The sequence below is a fragment of the Apis cerana genome, linkage group LG1 (genome assembly GCF_029169275.1).
Source record: "Apis cerana isolate GH-2021 linkage group LG1, AcerK_1.0, whole genome shotgun sequence".
Lineage (NCBI taxonomy): Eukaryota > Metazoa > Arthropoda > Insecta > Hymenoptera > Apidae > Apis > Apis cerana.
This window is the reverse complement of record NC_083852.1, coordinates 24,788,773-24,813,802: the sequence shown is the minus strand read 5'-3', so window position 1 is coordinate 24,813,802 and position 25,030 is coordinate 24,788,773. Positions and strand designations below refer to the sequence as shown.

At 20.8% G+C, this 25,030-nt stretch overlaps 3 protein-coding genes across 11 annotated transcripts; 1 reads left to right on the top strand and 2 right to left on the bottom strand.

Annotated features, from left to right (window-relative positions):
- Positions 1-306: 306 nt before the first annotated feature.
- On the bottom strand, positions 307-15,074 carry LOC108002160 (dedicator of cytokinesis protein 9). 5 transcript variants are annotated; one of them, XM_062087062.1, is made up of 30 exons: positions 14,807-15,074; positions 14,068-14,184; positions 13,467-13,645; positions 13,113-13,182; positions 12,466-12,906; positions 11,870-12,364; positions 11,592-11,758; positions 11,357-11,518; positions 11,216-11,295; positions 10,869-11,122; positions 10,555-10,796; positions 10,304-10,403; positions 9,835-10,206; positions 9,557-9,754; positions 9,329-9,475; positions 9,000-9,186; positions 8,898-8,927; positions 8,083-8,261; positions 7,731-7,939; positions 7,249-7,656; positions 6,855-7,155; positions 6,560-6,719; positions 6,312-6,472; positions 5,888-6,217; positions 5,657-5,807; positions 5,186-5,448; positions 4,744-5,101; positions 4,379-4,670; positions 3,849-4,258; positions 307-3,503 (listed from the first exon to the last, which is right to left on the bottom strand). In XM_062087062.1, the coding sequence occupies exons 1-29, from the start codon at positions 14,903-14,905 to the stop codon at positions 4,024-4,026; spliced, it is 6,387 nt and encodes a 2,128-aa protein (XP_061943046.1). In that variant the 5' UTR covers positions 14,906-15,074; the 3' UTR covers positions 307-3,503; positions 3,849-4,023. The 5 variants fall into 5 exon arrangements, with proteins under 5 accessions (XP_061943046.1, XP_061943048.1, XP_061943047.1 ...); XM_062087064.1 differs by having other exon boundaries at positions 5,666-5,807; positions 14,807-15,073; XM_062087063.1 differs by having other exon boundaries at positions 307-4,258.
- Positions 15,075-15,985: 911 nt separating this feature from the next.
- Positions 15,986-19,275, top strand: LOC108002188 (protein phosphatase 1L). Its single transcript, XM_017063720.3, has 8 exons — positions 15,986-16,270; positions 16,572-16,817; positions 16,952-17,149; positions 17,875-18,165; positions 18,236-18,392; positions 18,479-18,609; positions 18,680-18,987; positions 19,072-19,275. The coding sequence occupies exons 1-8, from the start codon at positions 16,235-16,237 to the stop codon at positions 19,154-19,156; spliced, it is 1,452 nt and encodes a 483-aa protein (XP_016919209.1). The 5' UTR covers positions 15,986-16,234; the 3' UTR covers positions 19,157-19,275.
- Positions 18,615-24,482, bottom strand: LOC108002166 (cysteine protease ATG4B). Of its 5 annotated transcripts, none has more exons than XM_062087069.1 (10): positions 24,137-24,482; positions 23,849-24,065; positions 23,613-23,783; positions 23,191-23,368; positions 23,041-23,120; positions 22,806-22,957; positions 22,633-22,711; positions 22,327-22,481; positions 22,063-22,225; positions 18,615-19,231 (listed from the first exon to the last, which is right to left on the bottom strand). In XM_062087069.1, exons 2-10 carry the CDS (start codon positions 23,949-23,951, stop codon positions 19,206-19,208), a joined length of 1,107 nt encoding a protein of 368 aa, XP_061943053.1. In that variant the 5' UTR covers positions 23,952-24,065; positions 24,137-24,482; the 3' UTR covers positions 18,615-19,205. The 5 variants fall into 5 exon arrangements, with proteins under 5 accessions (XP_061943053.1, XP_016919171.1, XP_016919173.1 ...); XM_017063682.2 differs by lacking the exon at positions 18,615-19,231 and adding an exon at positions 21,582-21,815; XM_017063684.3 differs by lacking the exon at positions 18,615-19,231 and adding an exon at positions 21,582-21,815 and having other exon boundaries at positions 23,849-24,030; positions 24,124-24,476.
- Positions 24,483-25,030: the final 548 nt, after the last annotated feature.

Below are 25,030 nucleotides of genomic sequence, written 5' to 3'. Positions count from 1 at the left end.
ATAAGAAGCTACCACAAATATCCTGCAATTAATTATATTACAAATGATACGAATAATTATTTTTATAAGTTATATATTTTATAATTTATATTATAATTTATTAATGTAATTCATCTATTTTTATTTATTCTAATAATAAAAAGAATCGTAGTGTTTTCCTCATTATTTATTTTTAATCACAATGAATCAATAAACACAATATCATATAATTTATATTTTATAATATACTGGTAGTTATGACATCATTAATCCACAATAAATAATATTTTATCAGAATACTTTAAATATGAAATAAGCTAGTATATATAAACTTATTGTCATTAATTTATTTAATTTAATAAACAAATCATTTTATTATTTTCGCAATATTAAGATTCAATAAAATATACAAAGTCATTTGATATAATTTTTAATGCAATTGCTAATGTAATATTACATGTTTTTATAAATTCAATATATATGTAACAGATAAAAACAAAATTTAAAAAGCAATTTTCTATTATAGTATTAGTGCTCAATTTAATTTTTTATCTGTTAAACTTACGATTACACTGTATTACTTACATAGTTGCAACATTTATTTCATGCGTCATATTCATTTTTATTATTGAATACTTATGAACTCTTTTTTATTCTTATACGTTTACATGTTTTTTCTTTTTATAAAAGTTCATATTATTAATCACGTATTTTGTGCAATATATTATAAACTATGGTCAGACTTATATTTAAGTTATCAAAATCATTCTTTTTAACATATTGGACAGTATTCTGACTTTCATTCAAATTTTTGCAACTAAAGAGGCACTATATTTCAAAACATATTTTCAAATTTTATACAATAAACTTGAAACAATTCTGTCATTATCATATATTCATTTATGTAATAATCAAAAACTAAATATTACATTTTGTGTGTATGTGTGTGTGTGTGTGTGTGTGTATACACAATATATCTAACCAAATAAATACACATATACATACATACATATATATATATATATATATATATATATATATATATATATATATGTATGTATGTACATATACATGCATATACATATAAAATAAAGGAATATAACTAAATTTTCACAAGTCAGTTTTAAAAAATATTTATAACATAATTTTAGGATTTGTAATACATAATTAGTTTTAAATGTGTTATAATAATTAATATATTTGATCTTCTAATTATTATAATTATAATTTAAACATATCTATATATATATATATATATACTTGATTAAAAATTTTAATGAATTTTATAATGTTATTGCCTCATTTATTTATATAAAGAATTTTTTAAAACTTGCACTTGAAAAAAGAATGAATCTTTGAAAATTAATCTAACTTAAACTCCTTATGAAAAATTAAGATGTTATCATATATACGAAATATAATTATTTCTAAACATAATTATTTTTTAAAAAAGTAAATATAAACAATTTAGAGTTTAGTAAATATAATTATTTCTATTTCTAGTAGTATCATTTATTATATCCGTTGAGACAAATAACAACATGTATTTCCAAATATTCAGACTCATCTGTGCAATAAGTGTAGTCTGAATAAAAGAAATAATATGCCATGGCACACAAGTTTTACAACAGTCGAATATTTCATAGTTTCATAGTTTTATTTTATAACTAAATTTTATTATAAGCCTAGTATTTTGTAATTTACATATTGAAATATATAATTTCTCACTTAGCCTTTTTTTTATAATATGAGAACTGTACATCCATTTTGCAAATTCTCAAATTAATAATAAAATGTATAATAAAATTGTAATTTTGACAATAAAATATTAATGTTAAAAATCACATAATTAAATATTTAATAATGAATAAAATATAAAAATTATTAATACATTATTATATATTATATAATTGCACTATATATATTATATTAAATTTTAAAATGAATCATTTTTTTGTAATTGTATATTTGTGCGTTTATTATATATTTTATTTTTTATTTGCAGTATTATATAAGCAGTTTTGTACTACTAAAATTACAAATGTATAAAGCATATAAAAAATGTGTATTCAATAAAACAATTTTTGCACATATGAGATAAATTCTAAAACATAATATTTTATATATACTAATTACATTTGCATATACAATACAAATTGATTACATACAATTTATATAATACATAAATTTTCCAAAAATTTTTTCGAATAATATCTATAACATAATTAACATTGGCATTGCTTTATACATGTAATGTTCAGCGAAATTTCATTAAATAAAAAATAAAATCTGCATAAAACAAAATTTTTTCTACTAATATGATATTTTGTATGTAATAAAAATAATAAGCTATTCAATTTTATGAAATATTAAATATTTAATTCTATATTTTATATATGTTGTAAAAATTCAAATATTTGTATTCTTATTTACATTTTTAAAAAAAATCATATCAAGTTAATATGTAAATATGATAAAATATTACTCCCTGTTAGAAATTTATCACAAGAAAATTATATAAAGAAGATATGCGTACAATATAAAACAAAAATTTAATTATTAAAAAGATTTTCTTGTTAAGTACATAGTCCATAAAATTTTATTAATTAAAATGAGGAGATATAAATATTTTACATGAATTTAAATAATCTACTGTGTAAAACCTTGTTTTTTTATTTTTAATTTAATTTTTTATAAAATATAATTTATAAAAAAAATTATACGAAAGTTTAAATATTAAAATTTGTTCACATTTCTGATATGTGCATATGCGCACGTGTAACAGATTATATTATAATCTCCTCTTTCAATTAATAATAATTGAATAAATATAAAATTGCTAGCTCCATCTTCTTTACATAATACATATATATATATATATATATATATGTATGTATGTATATATATATATATATATATATATATATAGAATAAATTATACAAATATATACAAATTAAACTCTACACATTTAACATATTTTAATATACAAATCATTGAATTCTTACAAAATATGTACATATACAGAATGCTATTAAATACTAGTAGAATATCTTTGAAAAATCGATTCTGTATACCAGGACAAATATAAAACTTGATTTTTAAAAATATTGAAGTTTATTTTTTTAAGTGATTTATAAACGATATTGATTAATTGAATCATATTGAATCATTATCATATGATATCATATTAAATTTTTATATTTTATATTTTTATCAACTTTCACATTTTTTTAGTGTTTAGAATCTATTCTCCAAAGATATATTTAATAACATTCTGTATATGTATAAATGCCCCTTTAGGTGCTTGACACCAAAATATACTACATTTAACTAGATTTAAATGTATAATAATAAATATATATATATAATATTCTTAATTATATATCAATATAGATTATTATAAATCTTGCAACTAGGAAAATTTTAATATGTATATCTTTCATAGAAATAAAATATCTGAATAGTATTTTTTTTGCATTTTATCGTTTCTGTCTATATATAAAATTTCAATTGACACAATTATCTAAAAAAGACAGAATATATATTAAATATATTAATGGCAGTGAATTAATTTTAAGAAATAGGCCTCGAGTAATATTTTTATACTAATTAAAGAGAGCAATATATATCATTTTAAAATATTTTTTAAATTAAATGTTTTTAATAATATTTTAGAATATTTTTATATTCTTTTGTTCTATTAAAAAAAAAAATAAAAAAACCTTAGTTATTTCTTATTTAAAATTTGAAAAAAAAAAATAAAATTAATAATATATCATGATATATCAGCAATGTATAAAAAAAAAAATAAATTTGATTATAAAAAATTAAAAAATTTAAGTAAATATATAATAATAATCTTACTTACGATTATAATGACATTCATTTATTCATTATTTATAACGAATTTGTTTTAGTGTATGCAAATTAATCATGGGTTAATATAATTAAAACCCAATTTGTACCATTCACTTATACAAAAAAATGCATAAAAAATAAAGCTAATTTAATTGCAGATGATTTCATTTTAATAGTTTTTTATTTTAACTTGTATTTGTATGATTATTAGCACCACTGATAGCACTAAATAAAGCAGCGCTGTTACGTTTAAAATTTCCAATTTGTTCATCAGGCCAAATAGATTCTCCAAGTAGTGAAGATAAATTTTGACAAAGTTTTTGATAATTTTCACGTAATACTTCTTGATATTCATGTTGATCAGATGTAATTAGTTTGCTATTTATTTGAAGAGCTGTGTAACATATTTTAACAAATTCTCTAAAAAAATCGCATAATATGAAATTATAAATTTAATAATCAAAAATCAATATGAGATATTTAAAGAAATAATTTCATATATATGTATATTTCATAAGATATATTTTTTAAAAAATATACCTGAAGATATCTTTTAATTCTTCAACTTTATCGTCTGGATATTGTGGAGATAAAGCAGGATCCAAAAATGCAGAAGCATATGCAAGTGGTCCAGCATTGACAGTAACACATATACTTCCTTGTAATCTTAATTGTAATTTTTTTACATCTGTTGGGCCTATAAGAGCTACATCTTCTAATTCTTGAACACGTTGTCGCATTTCATCTAAAGCAACTTCAATTGGACTCAGTTCCATTATTCGTTTCTCAACTACTAAAATACGTTTTTTAATATATGGGAAAGAATATTGTGCTAAAATCATATAATATAAATTAAAAAATAAATTTATAAATAAAATTATAAATAAAATTTATGACAAACCTACTTGTAAGAATTGTTCTACGTTTCCATTGCTCTTCTGGACTACCTCTTGGTTTTCCTTCTTTAGTAAATGGAGTTTCAAACATAAAACATAATACATTATGATTCTGCTCAAATTCTGTTTGTCGTATTTCTAATTCATATTTTTCAAAATAAGGTGTGACATGCGTCACTTGAATATACGCTATTTTTGGATCTAATTCAGTTATATCAATAGGTATAGAATCCATTATCATTTTAACATTTTCCGAACCAAATTTTTCGGAATATAAATGATGAAGACGTTCTGAAATTTCTGATAAAGATGTAACTTTAGGTTCTTTATAAATATATTCTTGTCCATTTTCATCCTCAAAATATGCCTAAAAAATATAATTACAAATAATTACAAATTATAAATATATATAAATATAATAAAAAGAGCATTATCAAATATTAATACTTACTGAACCAAAAAATGCAACTCTATAAAATCTTCCAAGAAGTCTTTTTCCGGATTTTGTAACTTCAACAATTTTATTACATGCTTGTGCCAAGTGAGAATAACAATTTGCTAACGCTTCATAATTTCGTTTCTCTTCATACATAGGAACTATTAATCTGTATAAATGTCCGAGAAGTTCAAAACGTTCTGCTTTTTCCAACATCTCAGCACAAATTTCCAATTGTTCAAGAAGTATGCATTCATTGTAATGAATATCTTGTACACCTAAAATATATGTTTATAAAATTTTATTTTTAAAAAATATAATTTTTATTTCCAAGTAATTTTTTAACATTTATATTAATCAAGAAAAATTTAAAAATTAATCTAAATTTCTAATTAATAAATATATACATTAAAAAATACGAAAATAAAAAAGAGAATTAAAAATAATAAAAACATAAAATACAATACAAATACATGTAAAACATACAAATCTCACCAGCATCAAGTTTAAGACTGCATTCATCTCTAGAAATATTTTTAGAAATTTTATCAAAGGCTTCTGCTCCCCATGTATGAACTTTTCTTAATTTCAAATATTCAGCTATTAGTGCAGCAATATGTAATTGACAAAAAGCAGCCTAAGAAAATAATGAGAATATAATATCATAAATATTTTTTCATTTAAAAATTATATTTGATAAAATTTTAAAATATATACCTCTGAAAAATTTCCATCTCTTGCATGATTTCTAGCCATGGTTTCTAACCATGTATGTCTGAGTTCAGGTGTACTAGCATAAGAATTAGCTAAACTATGTTGTAAATCTACTAACATTTCAGGATCATTGTTATGTTCTCTCATTTGAGCTGTGGCCATTAAAACCGTTCTAATTCTTTTATTAAGATCTTTAACTTCAACTGGAAAACCAGTGCCTTTCATCACTTTATCGGATGAAGCATAACTATTTATTAATGATAATGATTCTTGAAATCTTGAATTATTTAATCCAATAACATTTCCAAGCATTTGAGAAACAGATATTATTACCTTTTTATAAATATAATGTATTAATATTTATAAAAAATATAATTATAATTAATCCAATGTAAAAAGAAAAATTATCTTTTCGATCTTTTCTTACTTGTAAATGAACTCTAGTTAATCCTTTTCTACTAGTGAATTCAAAATTGCTTCTCATAAGAAGATAAAGTAAAGCACAGGATTCCTGCCTGATAGAACTTAACTTACTATTACAACAACGCAATAATTCATAACATAAACGACCACATAAAATTGCATTGCCTATAAGAATAATAAAATAATAATCACTCAATTAAAATTATTAAATTTTATTTCAAAAAAATTTCATTTAATTATTAAATTTTATACCTTGAAATAGAATTATAGAATAATTATTCAAAAAAGCTCTGAAACTAGCAAAAACGTGACGTAATAAAGTTTCAGACTGTCCAACTTGCAAAAATGATAAGTATATGTTAAATACTTTTTGCATAATGGGATTGTCACCATCTGTTGCTAAAAGTACATCCTATAAAAGAAGTATAAAAAAATATTAAATATTAAAAATATTAAATATTAAAAATAAAAATATAAAATATATTTAAAATATAAAAAACATACAATATAACATATCAAATCTAAATTTTTTACAATTATCTTATACCTTAAAATGAATACAAAATAATCCTAAACAATCCAATGCAATGAGACCAACTTCTGTTGCCATATTCGCTTCTAATAAAACTTGATGCATCTTTCCACTATCATTTTCAACAAGATTTTCTCTTACAGTAGTATTATGTGGTTGTAAAGTACTAGTAGTAGGACCTTCATTAGAAAAATCAGGAGGTGCCATTCTAGCTGGTAATGTCATTGCTTTCACTGTTCGAGGCTTTCCAGAATTATTTACCATATTTGTAGTTATTTGTCTTTTACCAATATATTTAAAATGATGAAGGCTCATTCTAAAATCAAAAATTAATATATAATAATATATAATATATTTATATCAAAAATAGTTTTTATATTTAATTTAATATTAACTTATATTAACTTACTCTATTATTGTAAAAAAACTTAAAATTTCACAATCACTGCATTGTTGCCACCAAGCAATAACTTGATGGTCACCCAAATATTTTATCACAAATAAAAAACAAAGTAAAATATCTTTAACTTCTGATGACTGCAATTTATCGCATCTAGGTGATGATTGAGTAACACTTAAAGAACGAGAATGTCTTTTCTTTTCGCCAGTACCATTTTCAATTGGTTCACGAATAATAGTAGTTTCTTGAGATATATTAGATTGAGAAGCACCAGATATTGTTGATGTATCTGATTCTATACTAGTACAAGAATATCCATTAACTAAACCTTGACCTGCTATGGCTGCGAAGTATGTAGAATCTCGTAGATGCATAGATGCTCTTATCGGAGATTGAGTCTCCAAATGTAATGTAAGCCTATATATATTTTTTTATATAAATTTAATTTTTTTCACTTGCATATTTTTCAAACAAAATAACTTTAAATATACCTATGAATTGATTTTGGAGTTCCAGTAGTTGTAACATTACTTGCAGTATCTTTATTTGCCAAAAATGAACTACTAGTAGATATTCTATTGGCACCATTTTGTTTAATTTCTGTTTTACTGTTGTCATGTATAGATTGTAATCGATGTAGATTTTCTAGTACAATACCTAACCATGGTATATAAATGGATGCTATTCTACTTAATTGACCCTATGATAATAAAATTATATTATTTTCAAATTATATTTAATAATTATTCAAATTATATTTAAATAATATTTGTATTTAAAAAATGTTAATCATATTAAAATATAATTTATAAAGTCATAAAAAAATAAATAAAAATAGTTTACCTTATTTTGATATCTTTCATCAAGTTCATGCTTTGCCATTAAATCTCTCAATGTAGCTATTGCTACTTTACGAATTTGCAAAATTTCATTTAAAGATGTTCTAACTTCTTGCATTAAAAGTCCAACTAAGAAATGATGTTTGCAAAAATCTTCAGATAAACAATATTCACTTATTAAATCTGTAAGAAATATTTAAAATTAATTTATTTAATATATTGTAATCTTAAATAATATGAGAATAGAAAAATATGCACATACAAGGACCACCTAATTATATTGAAGATAATAAATAAAATTAAAATAACTTAAATGAAAATTTTTTCTTTAGTTTATTATAAATTATTAATTATTTTATAAACATTTATTATTTAAATGAAAAAAAAATATATTTTATAAAATTGTTCATCATTTAAAAATATTAATATTTCATTAATTATAATTGCAATCTTATTTGCAAATTCATGCATTTCTTTTGTATTAAAATGTTTTTAAGTAATAAATATTAAGATAAAAATATAAAATTTTACATTAAAAATATGATAATTATCTAATAATCAATATAAAATAAATTTATGTAAATCTAACTTATTGTATTATATATTACAAAATTATACAATATTTTATAAATTCCACTTTACGATTTTCAGTGCATTTTAATATAATATAATGAAACAGTCTTGCATAGCAATAAATAAGAATGAAATTATTTTCTAAACATCTACTGATTCATAGTGATTAATAATGAGATAATTCTGTGCAACTCCCATTCACTAGCTACAATAACAATAAACACGGGAGTGTATGACTTAACATACCATCACATTCTGGATCACTCTCTGTATCTTCTAAATAAAGCATAAAATGATTATATTATATAATTTTAAATATCAAATATAATAAATATTAATTAATTTTACCTCTAGAAGTAATTCGTGATTGCATCATTGGTAAGTTGAATGATATATAATGTTCATGTGAACAGATTATTTGTAAAAATGTAAATTTAAAATCATGTAATGTACGTTGATCACCAGGAGAGAAATTATCCATATATAAATTTATTAAATAGAAAACAAATCCACGATCCATAAATGTAAGACATCTCTATTGTAAACAAATGTATAAATATATATTATAATAAAATAATAAAATATTATTGTCAATAATTTAAAAAAATAATGATATAATATTTAGATTAATAATTATTGATTTTACTTTTTTTAACTTATTTATATTATTTATTTACCTTTAAGAATTGTGCAAGACTTTTATTCAATTCATGAGTTTCAACTGGCATTTCTTTATATTTATTCATAAGATAAGGCATAATAACTTCCACTAAACTTCGAATTTTTTCATGATATTCTTTAGAAAATCTTTCGTTTCTATGCATCTACAAAATAATTGAAATATTAATTGAATTAAATTTCATTCTAAATTATATTTTACATATATTGCAAAACTTTATTATTACTTTTATTCTTCCTGTTGATAACAAATGCTGTGCCATACTTTTAATCATTATCTCAAAAAAAAAACTAGAGTGATGCATAAATTTATTTACTACTAAAAAATCAGTATTGCTTAGTTGCAATAATGTAGGAAGATGTTTTCCTAATTGTTCATGAACTGTTAAAATATAGTTTCCTTGAGAAGGTGGTACAAAAACAAACTGTAAAATATATTAATATAAAATAATTAAAATAATTTTGTAATAAAATAAATTTTATTATATTATATAATAATGTTTACCTTGATATAAGCTTGAAGTGTTTCTTTTCTACCAGCTTCATGTACCATATTTATAAAATGTATTAAAACTCTTATGATATATAAACCAACTTCTTCATTTGTTGTAGAAATTAATAAAGTAAATAATTGATTTAAAATAGTAGGAAGAAATGTAATAACAGTAACTAACTGTACAGCATGAGCAGCTTTCAATATTTTGCACGTTTCCGAATCTGCTGGTACTGCTCCTAATTTTGTATCTAGGATACGTTCCATGTGAGCAAATAAATTATGCAAATGTACATCACGAGTAAATACTGTTGAAATCAACTGAAATGCTACTGTAAATACTGGCCGTTGGGAATCAACCCATATAATTTCCGGTCCGGCATTCTAGAATAAAAATGATATTTTTTTAAATTTTAGGAATAATTGCAAATAATTATTACATTTTGTTATTTTTTCATATTAATAAAACAAAAATTTTTACCCCTTTGCCTAACCCAAGAGGTTGTATTGAAAGATAACCTGGTGGCAAATGTGTCGCTACAGGTAGTGTTTGTACATTCATATCCATATCTACATTTAATCTATATAAAATGTATATATGATTATTATTATATATATATATGAAATATATATAAAATAATCAAAATAATTTTTTTTAAATATTACATTTATATATTATAAAAATTAGATTCATTAATTTTATTAATAATATATAAATCACAATTAACATACCTTCCTTTATGTAACAAGGGAGACCAAGCATAACCAACACAATTTTCAACACCATTTTCTTTTTTCTTATTCATATCACAACTTATATGATAAAAGGAGAAAAGTAAATGATGCTTTGCATGAAGTTTCGGTGGTAACCGTATCTTAATTTCTTCGTACCAAGAAGGAATTGCATTATGATGTAAAACTGCACAAGACGCTCGTAAGCACAAAAGTGGAGTACCGGGTCTTCCATATATACACTATTATAAAAAGATGAAATTAGTACCTATTTATTAATAACGCAATTATTTATAAAGCAATATTTTATATACTCTTAAAGGTGTAGTATTTTCACTATCATCATCTCGTAATTCAATAATGCAAGCAATGTTTCTAGCTCTCGTGAATATTTTTTGTGTATCAAAGCAAAGAGTTTGTGGATATACATAAAGATGATTAATATAAGTTGTATATGGATGAACATCTTTTTCTGAAATATTTTCAAATTCTGCAATTTCAAAAGTAGGTTCAGATATTGGTGGTAATGGAAATGGTTTTAAAGGTGCTAAAGATGTAGATAATGTATCTATAAAAAAAGAATAAAAATAAACAAAAATGTATTATATATTAAAAATATTATATCTATTACAAAAATATTAATAATACTTCAAATACATACTATCAGATAAATCTGTAATTGACTCAATTTTTATTTTTAACCAACCAGGTATCACAGTCAATTTACTAAGTTTCTCAGGCCTATAATAAAGAATATCAAAATGTATTTGAATAATTTATTATATATGTTTATAATACATACTTTCTATACTCTGAAAGAAGTTTGAGTAGTTCTTCATCTTTTATTTTATTCCCTTCTTGCCTATATATTGCAGGAAAATCTGATGATGTATCTAATTCATTACTATATAATCTAAATAATGGCCTAGCAGCCCAAGCAAATGGCATTCTATAATTTCCCAATCTGTTTTTAATTATAATTATTAAATAAAATATGTTACAGACAAATATACAATTTTTAAATATAATAAGATTACCTTTGGCAACATGCTCTAACTTGTTTATGTACTTTTAAACCTAATCGTGGATCTTTTGTAGCCCTTAAATATGGTTCAGAAGTTTGACATATATTTCCTTGTAATATTTTATCTATTCTTACAACCAAAAATATATCAGGATGAGGATTACTAATACTAAATATGGCCTAGGAAAATATATATTATTATTATTATTATTATTAAATATAGATTATTATTGATAATATATAATAATATAAAAAATTATATTAAAAATTCAATAATAAAAAAAAACAAACCTGTTTTGGATATTTAATCCAATCTAACGGTATATTTTTCAAGTCATTTGGTAGTTTAACATTTTCTGTAGATTCCGTCATGATACCTACAGGACTTAATTCTTTTATCATTTCTTGAATAACTTCATGATTAATATCAAAATGAAAATTTTCAGTTAGTTTTCTACCATTTCTTGCATCATAAAGGCTTAATGTAGTTTGATAAGGTTCCACTTGACATAATGATTCCTTTTCATCTATTGGTGCTTGTAATCTGAATTTAAGACTTTCACATTTTACAAAAATTCTTTGTCCAAATTGTTCTTTGTATGGATCAATATTTTGTTCATTACAATTTCCCAACTGTTGTTTAATATGTGGTATATGAGGATAAATATTAAATAATTGTTTACGATTTTCTCGTCTCGCTAATGCTATACTAGTATCCGTTTCCCTAGAATATTTTATTAATTGTGGATTCATACTTTGCTCCAAGCCTTTGAGTGTTCCATAAACCTACAAATAATAAAATCAAATAGAATTATAAATAAAATAGTCCATTTATATAAATTTCAAATATTAAAGATTCAAATAATGTTTATTTATATTTCTAATACCTGCATAGGTTGTGGAGAAGGAGGAGGTGTATTACATGCTCTTTCTAATGAAGCAGCACGTTTTTCTTCTTGTTGTTTATAATGTTGTAATACTGAGCTCAATTTTAGTAACCAATCCTGCATATCTGTTTCATTATCTGCTGCTAAAGTATATGATTTATGAGTCCCGCTCATTCTTAATTCAAAACAATATCTTCCACGTTTTGAATTCCTAACAACTTCAGTACAAAAATCCATTACTATTGTCAATTTGGCTTCACCTTTTTTTTCATCTTTAAAAAGTTCAAGAATATATGTGCCATCAACTTCTTGTCTAAGATGACAAAACCTTCTTTTGAATGATTTTGAACCAATATTTGCAAACATACGATCACTGCTACCAATTTCTGGTCCTTTCATTAAATAACCTTCTTTTGTTATTCCATTATTCTTTGTTAATTCCTAATGAAATTAAATAAATTATTTAATACTTTTTTTAAAATAAATTTATTATTTTATAATAAAAAACAAAATATAAATAATATAAAAATTAGCTTTATTTAATATTATAAAAATAAAGAAACATTTAAAATTAATTTTTTTTAAATTAGTTTTGTCTTAAATTATTTTTATATAAAAAAAAGAAAGAAAAAATAAAAATATTTTACCTCATCAACCTGATCTACTTCTGTATCTATTTCATACACTTCATCTTTCAGATCTTCTATTTTTGCTATTCTAAAAAATAAGAAAATATAAAAAAATTAATACAATATACTTTGTTATATATTTAATACAAAATATATATATATAATATATTATTAAAAAAAATATTGGAATAATTAATATTAAAGTAACATTATTTCATAAAGTAAACATTATTTCATTATCAAATATTATTTATTAATTTATTATTAATTAATTAAATTATTTCATGATTAAAACATTTAAAAATATTTATCAATATTATATATATATATATATTATATATATATTAATTATCATTAAACATAAAGTCATACTTAGGTAATTCAAGATAAGTTCCACTATATGCTGAATATTTATAATGTATGAGATTCCAATTAGATGTATAACTTCGTAAACATTCTTTTGTAAGAAGATTTTCTCCTCCTTCCTCATTATCTGAAGTTTGTGATACAGTTGGTACAAGAGTACGGTATCTTCTAGGTAATACCACTTGCTATATTAAAAAAAGATATAATGAAACAATAAAAATAATTAAAATCAAATTAACATTTTTTCATATTTAATATTTTTTATAATTTTCCATATCTTTCCTTTTTTTTTATTAAAATTATATATATATTATTATATTTTCATAAATTATTTATATAATAATTTTATATATATATAATAATTAGATATTAAATATATATTATTTATTATATATATTTTAAATATATCTATGTTATAAGACATTAAAAATTAAATATAACATTTTTATAAATAAAAAAATTTTTTAAAAAATCCTGTATTATAATTTTAAAAAAATAGATTTAAAAGTAGCATAATATTATTAACATCCTATATACGAATCTATATGATGATTTATCTATTCATGCAACGGATGTAAATTTTTTTAAGTAGATAAGAAATACTCACTGAAACATCATCTTGAGGATATAATAGAAGCTCTCTCTGAGGATCATTTTGTAATAAAGTTTTATTCTTTAATACAAAACTTTCAAAATCTATAGGTTCTACTAAATGTGGTTTATTCTGAAATTAAAATATTTTTATAAAATAAATAATAAAAAAATAAAGAGAATATTATAATAATTAAAAACTATAAAATTACAAATTTTTAATTAAAATATAATAATTATATTATATACAAATATATAATTTATATATGTATATTAAAACTTAATAACATAATATTTAAGAATTAAATATTAATTTATAAATAAATTAAAAATATATAAAAATGTAATTTTATCTAAAAATAAGAAATTATGTTTTTTAACTAAAAAAAATAATTAATAAACAATAAATCAAATTATTACCATAAATGGACATATGAATAATATTATCTTTAAAAGAATTTCAATCTTAGTACATAAGAAATTAAAATAATGGATGACATTTAAAAAATATAAGTAAAAAATTGATATTCATCATGTTTATCTCTTCTTTAGCTTGAAATATTTATAGTTATTCCCGGGTTAGTTGACAGTAATTACCATAAATAATGAATTAACGATATTATAAAGATTCTAATAAATAATTGAAAAGAAAATGTATTTTCATTAGTATTAATTATTACATATTTTTTTTTCGAAAAATAATAAAAAAATCTATATAAAATTTAGCGGCAAATGTATCAGATAGAGAAACCTACCTGTACCGTACTTTCACGTACTACCTGAGAGACAGTCTCTCGTAATTGAGCGGCCATACCCGGTTTACCCAGGCCGCGGGTAAACTTCCTTTCGCTCATCTTAATTGATGACACATTGATCTCATCACCGTTCGCCAACTAAAGCAATCATGAACATCACGCATACTCATTACGTTGGACAATATTAACCACAGATTATTACCGCGGCCATATTTACGCGGCTTCTAAACTCACGTCGTAGCAACGCATGACAGTTCTTTCTATGCAGTTTACAGCGTAATACATCGCTGCAAATACATATATATATATATATATATATATATCCGGTATATATATTATATACAAAATATTACTTAAACACGTTGCAACCTATATAACATTATCCTTAGAAATTATACATACTATATAATATATAAATATATATAAGATATATATATATATATATGTTATGCAATAATTACTTAATTCTTCAAATAAAGTTAAATAGCTAAATATTCTAATTCTGTTTTTATGTTCTTAAATTTTAATTTAATTAATATTATAAATGTAAAGTATTGTAAAGTATTGTAAAGTTTAATGCTTTTTTTTTTGATTATTATAATCCTATATTATTGAAATTCTTAGTCTTTTAATAACTATAAGAAATCATAATAAATTACAATTTTTAGTTTTATAACCAAATAAAGTTTTTATTATAATGGAATAATCAAAATTATATTTATATCGTTTTAATAATATTAAACGCTTTATTTTTTTTATATGTTGCAAAAATATTTTTAAAAATTGTAATAATATAAAAATAAATAAATATAAAAATTAAAATTAAAAAAAATTAAATAAATATAAAATTAAAGATATCTATATCGCATTACGATTATAAAATATATATATCATTAAAAGCATAATACATTATATCTTTCTATAGAAACATACTTTAATAAATTTTATTTTTTTTTATTAGTTTAATTTATATTTATGTTATATCTGAAAGAAACAAATGATTTAAATTTAAAAAAATATTAAAATAAAAATATATTTTTAATATATTTTTAAAATAAATTTTAAAAATATTATATATAATTGAAAATATCTAAATTTTATAAACAAAATAATTTTAATTAATTATAAATAATATGGAATACTGTAATGCCGCTTAAAATTGCGGCGTGAAGTCAAACATTTATCTATAGCAACGTTTGTAATTTGACATCGTCTGCTGTAGATATTAAATAGTATACAGATTTTTTCTTGAAGATTTTAAAGACTTTTTCAAACGAACAATTATTCGATGATTTTTTAACTTTTTATAATTTTCATGCATATTTGGTGCTCTATAATATTTATCTGTTCACAAATAATTATCAATATAATTGATATACAAATTTATAAGAAAACTGGCTTAATTCAAGATATTTTTTGTATTAGATTATGGATGACGAACTAGAAGACAAGATTTTATATCAGGTAATATAAAAATATCAAATGCTTGTTTTTTTTTTTAGAAAAATATTTTTTGTAAAAATACTTATCATATATTTGATCCACAATTTCGCGTGATTTGTATTCAAAAATAGTTTCGATTGATTCTCTCAAATTTTTATAACATATAAAACAATATAAGTTCATTTGTTATCTTTTTATTAATCAATAATAGATAATAATTTGAATATATTTATATATGTGAACATTTAAAATTTATTTATAAAATTTTCTTTATAAATATTAAACACATCATTAATTTTACATTTATGGGATTGTGTAACAGACATATGTATCATATATGAAGCTAGTATCAAAGTTTGCAGTGGGTATTCCCACAGGATTAAATGCTGGAATAAATACTCCTTTGGGTTATTTTTGGAAGATCATGAGAGTATATGCATTTAAGCCAGAAGTGTTAATTTGTGGTGCAGTTTTGGCAATAATTCTATTTTATATACAAGCTGTTGATGTATGGAGCCGATCATTGTTAGGTAGAATTCAATATACGCTTGGTCGTACAACATCAAAAGTATGTAAAAAATAAATATAAAAAAATAAATTATATAATAATTTATAATTAAATAGATAATATTAATTATATAATTGAATTTTATTTAATTTATTTAAAAAATTATTTATTATTTAATATTTTATCTCTTTTAGGTATCAAAATTACAATTTTTAGTTAATGATTCTGTAAATAATGGGGTGAAACTTAGTTGGGAATTAAAACAAGGACATATTGCTGCATATGCAGTTCAAGGTCATAGAGCTCGTATGGAAGATCGTTTTGTTGTAAATGAAGATATGAACAATACAGGTGTATCTTTATTTGCAATATTTGATGGACATGGTGGAGAAGTAAGTTAAAAAATATTCAAGAAACAAATTTATTTAAATATTATAAAAATTTAATTAATTATATATTAAGGATATTTTTAAAAGCTTATTTATTGAAAATAATATTTTTAAAAGGTTCATTTATTGAAATTTTATAGAGTATTTTAAATTCTTATTGTAATTTTTTCATAACATTATTGATATGATATGATGATAGTTTTTCAAAATTGCAGATTAAAGGCACAAAAATAAGGTAAAAATATCTTACAATGGTAAAGTTATAATATAATGGCAAAGTCAGATAATAATAGTGAAAATTAAATTAAAAGATATAAAATATTAAAATATAGATTTCAATAATATATATATATTTATAAGTAAACATATATATATCAATTACTTAGAATTTATATCATTATAGATTAATTTCAAATGTTATTACATTTTTGTTATTATTTATATAATTATTTAAATAGAAAAATTTAAATATTATTATAATAGTATGCATGCAAAAATAAATTAACAAAAAGATTATGTTCTTCATACATTAATATTTTTAGTAAAAAATACAATGTATATTAATAGTTAAATTATATAGTTAATGTAACTGTAGTTTATTATTTGTCACTATTTTTAAATAGCAAAAGATATTATTAAGACATAGAGTATACTGATATGCTAATATTCTAAATCTTTTTGTTATTTATAAATACAAAATATTGATATATGTATTTTTCTCTCAATAGTTTGCAGCAAATTATGCTCGTGATAAACTTATTCCAAATATTAATAAAAAAGTGATTGAATTAAAAAATATGATAGCTGGTAAAACATCATATGTATCTGAAAATACACAGAAAAATGAAGAAATAGAAAAAAAAGAAGAAAAAAGTGATGTAAGATATCTTGAACGTAAAAAATCTTTTCGTAAAACTGTAAGCACATCATTAACAGATGATTGCAAAAAAAATGTTGATGTAACTGATCCAGAACTACTTGATAAATTGGATAGTTTACAAAGACCAATAACAAGAGAAGTATGATTAATTATTATCTTTTAAACATAAATTACAAAAAAATATTTATTTTTTTTGTTTTAATTGTAAGATAAGACCATGCAGAACAATAGAAAAGCCTCAAAAAATAGATATTGCAAATTATCTTGATGGAAATAAAATAAATTATGGTAGATTATTAACTGATGAAGTACTAGCAGTGGATAGATTATTAGTTGAAGCTGCTAAGAAAAACATGGATATAGCTGGTAATTATACATATATATTTTTATAATTTTTATAATTTTATTAAATTTCTTTAAATTTAAAAATAATTTTTTAAAATTTTTACAAGGCACAACTGCCTTGATTGCTCTTCTAGAAGACAATAAATTAATTGTAGCAAATGTTGGAGATTCAAGAGGTGTGATGTGTGATGGAAAAGGAAATGCTATACCCTTATCGTTTGATCATAAACCACAACAAGTATATAGTTTTAATTATATAAATCGCATTTATTACTAAAATACATTTCATTTTTAAAAATAATTTCTAGGAAAGAGAAAGAAAAAGAATAAATAAAGCTGGTGGTTTAGTGACATTCAATGGTGTGTGGAGAGTTGCTGGTATATTAGCAACTTCTCGAGCTTTAGGAGATTATCCATTAAAAGATAAAAAATTAGTTATTGCTGATCCTGATATTTTAACTTTTGATCTTAGTGATCATAATCCAATGTTTATTGTCTTGGCATCAGATGGCTTATGGGATACATTTACAAATGAAGAGGCTGTTGCGTTTATTAAGGAACGCATAAATGAACCACATTTTGGTGCAAAAAGTATTACATTACAAAGTTATTACAGGTAATATATAACTTAATTTTACAATTTTATTTAATATCAATTTAACCGTTTTATATATTGTATATTTGTTTTTTTTATATATAGGGGTTCTGCTGACAATATTACTGTAGTTGTAATTAATTTAAAAGATCGTAAATATAGCATATCAGAGGCCAAAAAAAATCAATAATGTAATATACAATGAATTTGTTTTTTTCCAAAGATATTCTAGTCATTAATTATACATTAACGACTAAGTGTAAATCTGGAAAAAAATGAAAATATACTTTTGTTTGTGTAATATAAAAATATAATTTCATTCTTTATAACCATATTAATTTATATTATATATTGTATTATAATATTTCATTTAAATTTAATTATGATTGTTAAATAATATTGTTAATGTGACATAGAATATTTATTGAAAATTTGATAATTACAGCATAATGTAATATATTATAAATTACTATATAAATATTTTTATATAGAAGATTCCGTTTATTTGAGCCACCGATTAATCGGGTAATCGTTTACTTGAAATTAAGCTTTAAGAACAAAAACCAATCATTAAAGATAATAATTTGTAATTTTCCTCTTAATTGGGACAGTGTATTGTAACAGATAATTCCAATATTATAAAAAAGATAACAAGCGGGACAATATAAGGAATATCCTTTTTCATTCCATCCATAGTTATCATACTATATGATTTTATTTATAATTTAATCAAAACATATACTTATGTGTATGATTATATGGATCTAATTAGAAATAATCAATCATTCCCTTGTCTTGCCATCTTTTCTAAGTCACACTATTTATATTTTACATTTTTTTTTGTTTTTGTTCATTATAATTTTATTTTTCTAGAAATTTCTTTAACTAATATTAATTGTGCATACATTTCAGAATCAAATAGAGTATGTTAAATATTGTAATTTTTAAAAATTGTTTTTTTTTAATTTTTCAAATTAAAATGTAATAATATGTAACACAATAAATGCTAAAATGTAATAATCCATTATTAATTGAAAAAATTACTATATTGAACAAAATAAAAGATTATCTACCTTATATAAATAATTAATGTATATTTCTTATAAATATATTAGTTAAACAGATTAAAAGATTCAATGTCCCAAATAATCAGAATTCATTGCATTACTAAAAAATATTACAAAATTTGAAAATCATTTTTAAATTATAACGCGCACATATTTTATATTATCAAAATCTTGTTTATTATTGCTAAAAAAATAGCAACAATTTTAAACTGTATATTTTATTTTATTACATAAAATTTGAAATACAATAAATTTTATGATATTCAAATAAATATATTTTGTTATTTATAAGGAGCAGCCAAAATTTATCTTATATGTAGATTATACTACAAAATATTCTTTTATTAAAAATTATTAAAAATTCCATGTTTGTATATGAAACTATATATTAATTATGTATCACATGATTATTAATTTTAGTTTTTAATAAAATAATAATGTAACAAGTGTTTAAAAAACCTTAAACTATTAATAATAATAGTAATTCTTTTTTATAAATTTTTATAAAAATGTAGATGTATTTTTATTAAATTGCAATAAATCTCATTATAATTTGAATATAAATTTAACTATTAGACATAATAATATAATACTAAAATAGTTTTAACCATAAATATATAGAAATAATAATATTTTTATCGATTTATAAAATTTTTAATGATACTTTGAATTATAAAATATTAATGAATATTTTTATTAATCAAATTAAATCAATAATCAAATTTTAGCTAATAATTCTAAGCATTTTATCTAAATTTGAAATTATAAATTTGTATTATTAATTATTTCTATAAAATTAAAAATCTATTAATGCAAATAATATATAATATTAATCAATATGAAAATTTATTTTTATATACATATATGTATATTCTATATTTAAACTTTAGCATTATAAATTACTAGCATATTTGAAATAAATAATGTAAAAATTTTTATATAATTTTTAAGAATTCAATTTGATTTTTTTAATATTTTACGAAATATATTTATATCACCATTAAAATTCTCACATGCATTATTTGTAAAAGAAGGCAAAAATATTTTAAGGACATGAGTATTTTTAATTTAATTTTATATCAAATTCAATTCATTATATAATTACTATTTTAGAAAATTTTGATACTTTTAAGATATTTTTAAAATTAATATATAATTTAATATTATATTGGAAGAGATAAATGAATATTATACATATATGGCATATTTTATGTTTAAATATTTTTATATAGAAGATTCTGCTAAAATAAATTTATTTTAAATATAACATTTTTTCATCCTTAGATTTTTATACATAATTATCAATAATAATTTAATCATTTACAATATCTAATATATATTAATATTATTCTATTATAATTGGTATAAAAAGTAAGTATATTCTATGTTGTTTGTGAAATTAAATATAATTTGTATTTTGGAAATATCTTTTTTTATAGAAAATTTTGCTTATATCAAAATTATTTTATGTTAACAATGCTATTATTAACAATATAAATAAATTACTCATGTCCAAAAAACTTATAAATATAAGTAATATATACAATATTTTAATTATTTGGTATAAATTATTTTATTATTCAACTTTCAGTACTGAAATAGTACTAGTTAAGTATTGAATGAATGGTTGTATTTTATGTACGAAATGGACCATTTCATTCTTTGATGTTATATATACATTATTTATATCGTAGATTTTGTTAATAATGAAATATCAACCAAGTAATTCAAAATCTTCATCAGATGTATCACATTGTGGATCTACATGTTCAAAATCTACAACTATAAAAAAAATTTTTAAAATCAACTATAATAAATTTAATTGAAACATTTAATTTATTTATATTTTTATATTATAAAATTTATTTATATTTTATATATATATATATTATATATATTATATATATTATATATATATATATATATATATATATATATATATATAATTTCAAATTATTTATACTCTTATCAATATATATAAAATTTTACTTTTTTTTTATTAATATCGTACAAATTTAAAAATACTTACAACTTGAAGCTGCAATTGCTTCTGAAGCAACATCTTCAACCGACCATTGTGCTAATCTCTCTGCACATAATTCAAGTAAAGGTTGCTTTTCTGGTGTAATTAATTCTTCTTGAATAAATTTACATAAAGATTTAAAGTCTTTTTCAGTTGCACAAAAAAAACACTAAAATATATATTATATATTATTTTCTTATTTTTTAAAAATATATTATGAGATTATTTAATTTTCTGATAGTTTTTAAATAAAATTAATTATTTACTAACAAGTGCTACAGAAGGATCTATCTCTATAATAGGAATACGACCAGAAAATTTACAATGATAGGTAGCATCCATTTCAATTTCTTCTTCTTCTAGTTTTTTGGCAACACTACCTGATTTTTGTGTTGTATGAGGATCTAAATAAATCACTTCATTTCCTACAAATAACATTGAAATTAACCAAATTTAATTACCAATTTATTACAAAATAAATTATCAATTTTCATAAATAATCTTTCTAATTAAATAATTCATTTAATATATATTTTTCTTTAATTTAATAATTTTTATTTTCAAATATATTCATACCGACACATCCTATAAAATATAATGCATGAGTGGGTTTTCCTCCAATTACTCCTAGAGATTGTGGAATTTTGAATGATGTCTGAAAAATTATAGGTATGAATAGATTATCCTTAACTTCATCCATATTTCACTCCAATTTTAGCCATTCATGCAAGAATTTATTTCTTTATTACTTTAAGACCATTTATGTAGATAGGATTAATCTCGCTTAATCCAAGGCGAAGAGGTATTAAAAGTAATAAAGGTTTCCATTGGCTAGGTGCTTTTAATGGAGCATCACCATCAGCTTCTACTGTTGTACCTCCTTCTACTCTACATTGTTTTACTATAAATATTTTAAAATAATTATATTTTAAAATAAAAAAATATATATATAAACATATTAAAATGAAAAATTTAATCACTTACAAATATCATTAACTATTAATGTATTGTCAAGAGCAACATGTATAGTGATTGAACTCCATTCATCAAACACAACTAATTTTCTAAAAATTAGAATTTGATAAAATATCAAACCTTATATACATAAATATTTAAAATATAATAAATATATACTTTAATACTTGTGCTACTGTATTAGGACCAAACCATTGACCAACTTCTTTTCCTTCTGATGCTCCCATTAATGCAATTTGATGAATAGAAAAAGGAGCATTTCTTTTGTCTTCAAAACGTTCTAGAATTTTTAGATACGTACTATTTCTAGTTTCCAAACTCCATTGCCAATCTCTACCTATTTTATACATATAGATATTTATATAATAATTATTTAATTATTTAATATTTTAAATTAATAATATAATAATTAAATTTTTACAATTTTAATTTATAAATAATCATTTTAGAATTATTATTTATAAAATAATTTAATCAATAAATTTTATCAACACATTCATGAAAAAAGTGTATTTAAAATAACAATAAAAATATTAAATGATATATTAAAATTAATAAATTTAAATAAAAATGAAATTTACCTAAATGTAATATAATTAAAGCTTGACCAAGAACCATTTGACCACACCTTAACATACAACCCCAACCTTTATCGGATGTAAATGTAGAATTGTAACCACCAATAGGTACAAAATTTTTTCGATAAGTAAACCATAATTTGGATCTTATATCCCTACGAATTGCGTCGAGTTCTGAAATTTAAGATCTTACATATCTAATTTATCAAAGATCTCTTTAATGTAACTGTTTATTAGACCTCTTATGGCATTATATTTTTTTCCAAGAACCCAAACTGGTTCATCTGTTTGTGGTATATCCTCTGGTTCGTCTGAAATATTTTGTGTGAAAAGACTGTCCATTTTCACAATATATATAAATACTATCTACGTGATTTAAAATTCTCTTCAATCTATTATAAAGATGAAATGCTTTGTTACTCTACAATCATACATAAAGGAGAGTACAGTTTTTTTCTACAAAAAAAGGAGCAATTGAAATAGGTTAAGTATTTATCAAAGAATGATATTCTACATAATACAACCACCTTCAGTTTGGCAAAATGAGCATTGGTCATTGCTCATTGAGCGTAAATTTCATTGTTTTGGTAAATAACTAATATGATGATGTTATTTAACTTTAAAAAAATGTCAATTATGCCATATCAACAATCCAGTTGATTAATAAAAATTTCGAATATAATCGAAAATAGTTTTAATTCTTGTAAATTATGATATCGGGTATTAATGTAACATAAAATATGTGTTATTTTAATTCAAAATATTTCGTTTTAAAAATAATAAAATGAGAAATATTCTTTTTGTATTCAAATAAGCACATATTAATCCCATATATCTAACTTTTTATTTCACTTTGCAAAATATGTATTTTAAATACTTCTTCTTTACGCTAGATGGCATACATATATACATATATGAGCACGTATTATAAACTTCTTTATGCATACATATTTATTTGTTCATTGTTTTCATTAAATAATTATCAAAATTTGTTTGTTAATTTTTTACAATCAATTATATATATATTTATTCATATATTATATGATAAATATATATTATATGATATATAATATGATAAAAAAGAATACATGGTCTTTATAATTTTCTAAAATGTTTTTCTAAAATTTCTATTTTTATGTTTTCAATATTTATTGATATTAAAAACAATTTAAATTATTTGTATTTGTATATATCAAAATAAAAATTAATTTTTTTCTCTTTTTTAATTCTTTTTTAATTGTGAATTAAATAGTTTTTTAAATCAAATAATAACATATAAAATAGAAAAATAATAACCATTATTAATAGAGATAATATAATTTTAAATAATTTTTAATATATTATAAAATAATATATTATAAAAAAATATAGAAAAATGTAAAAAACCATACATTTTTAATAATTTAAATTTTATAAATATT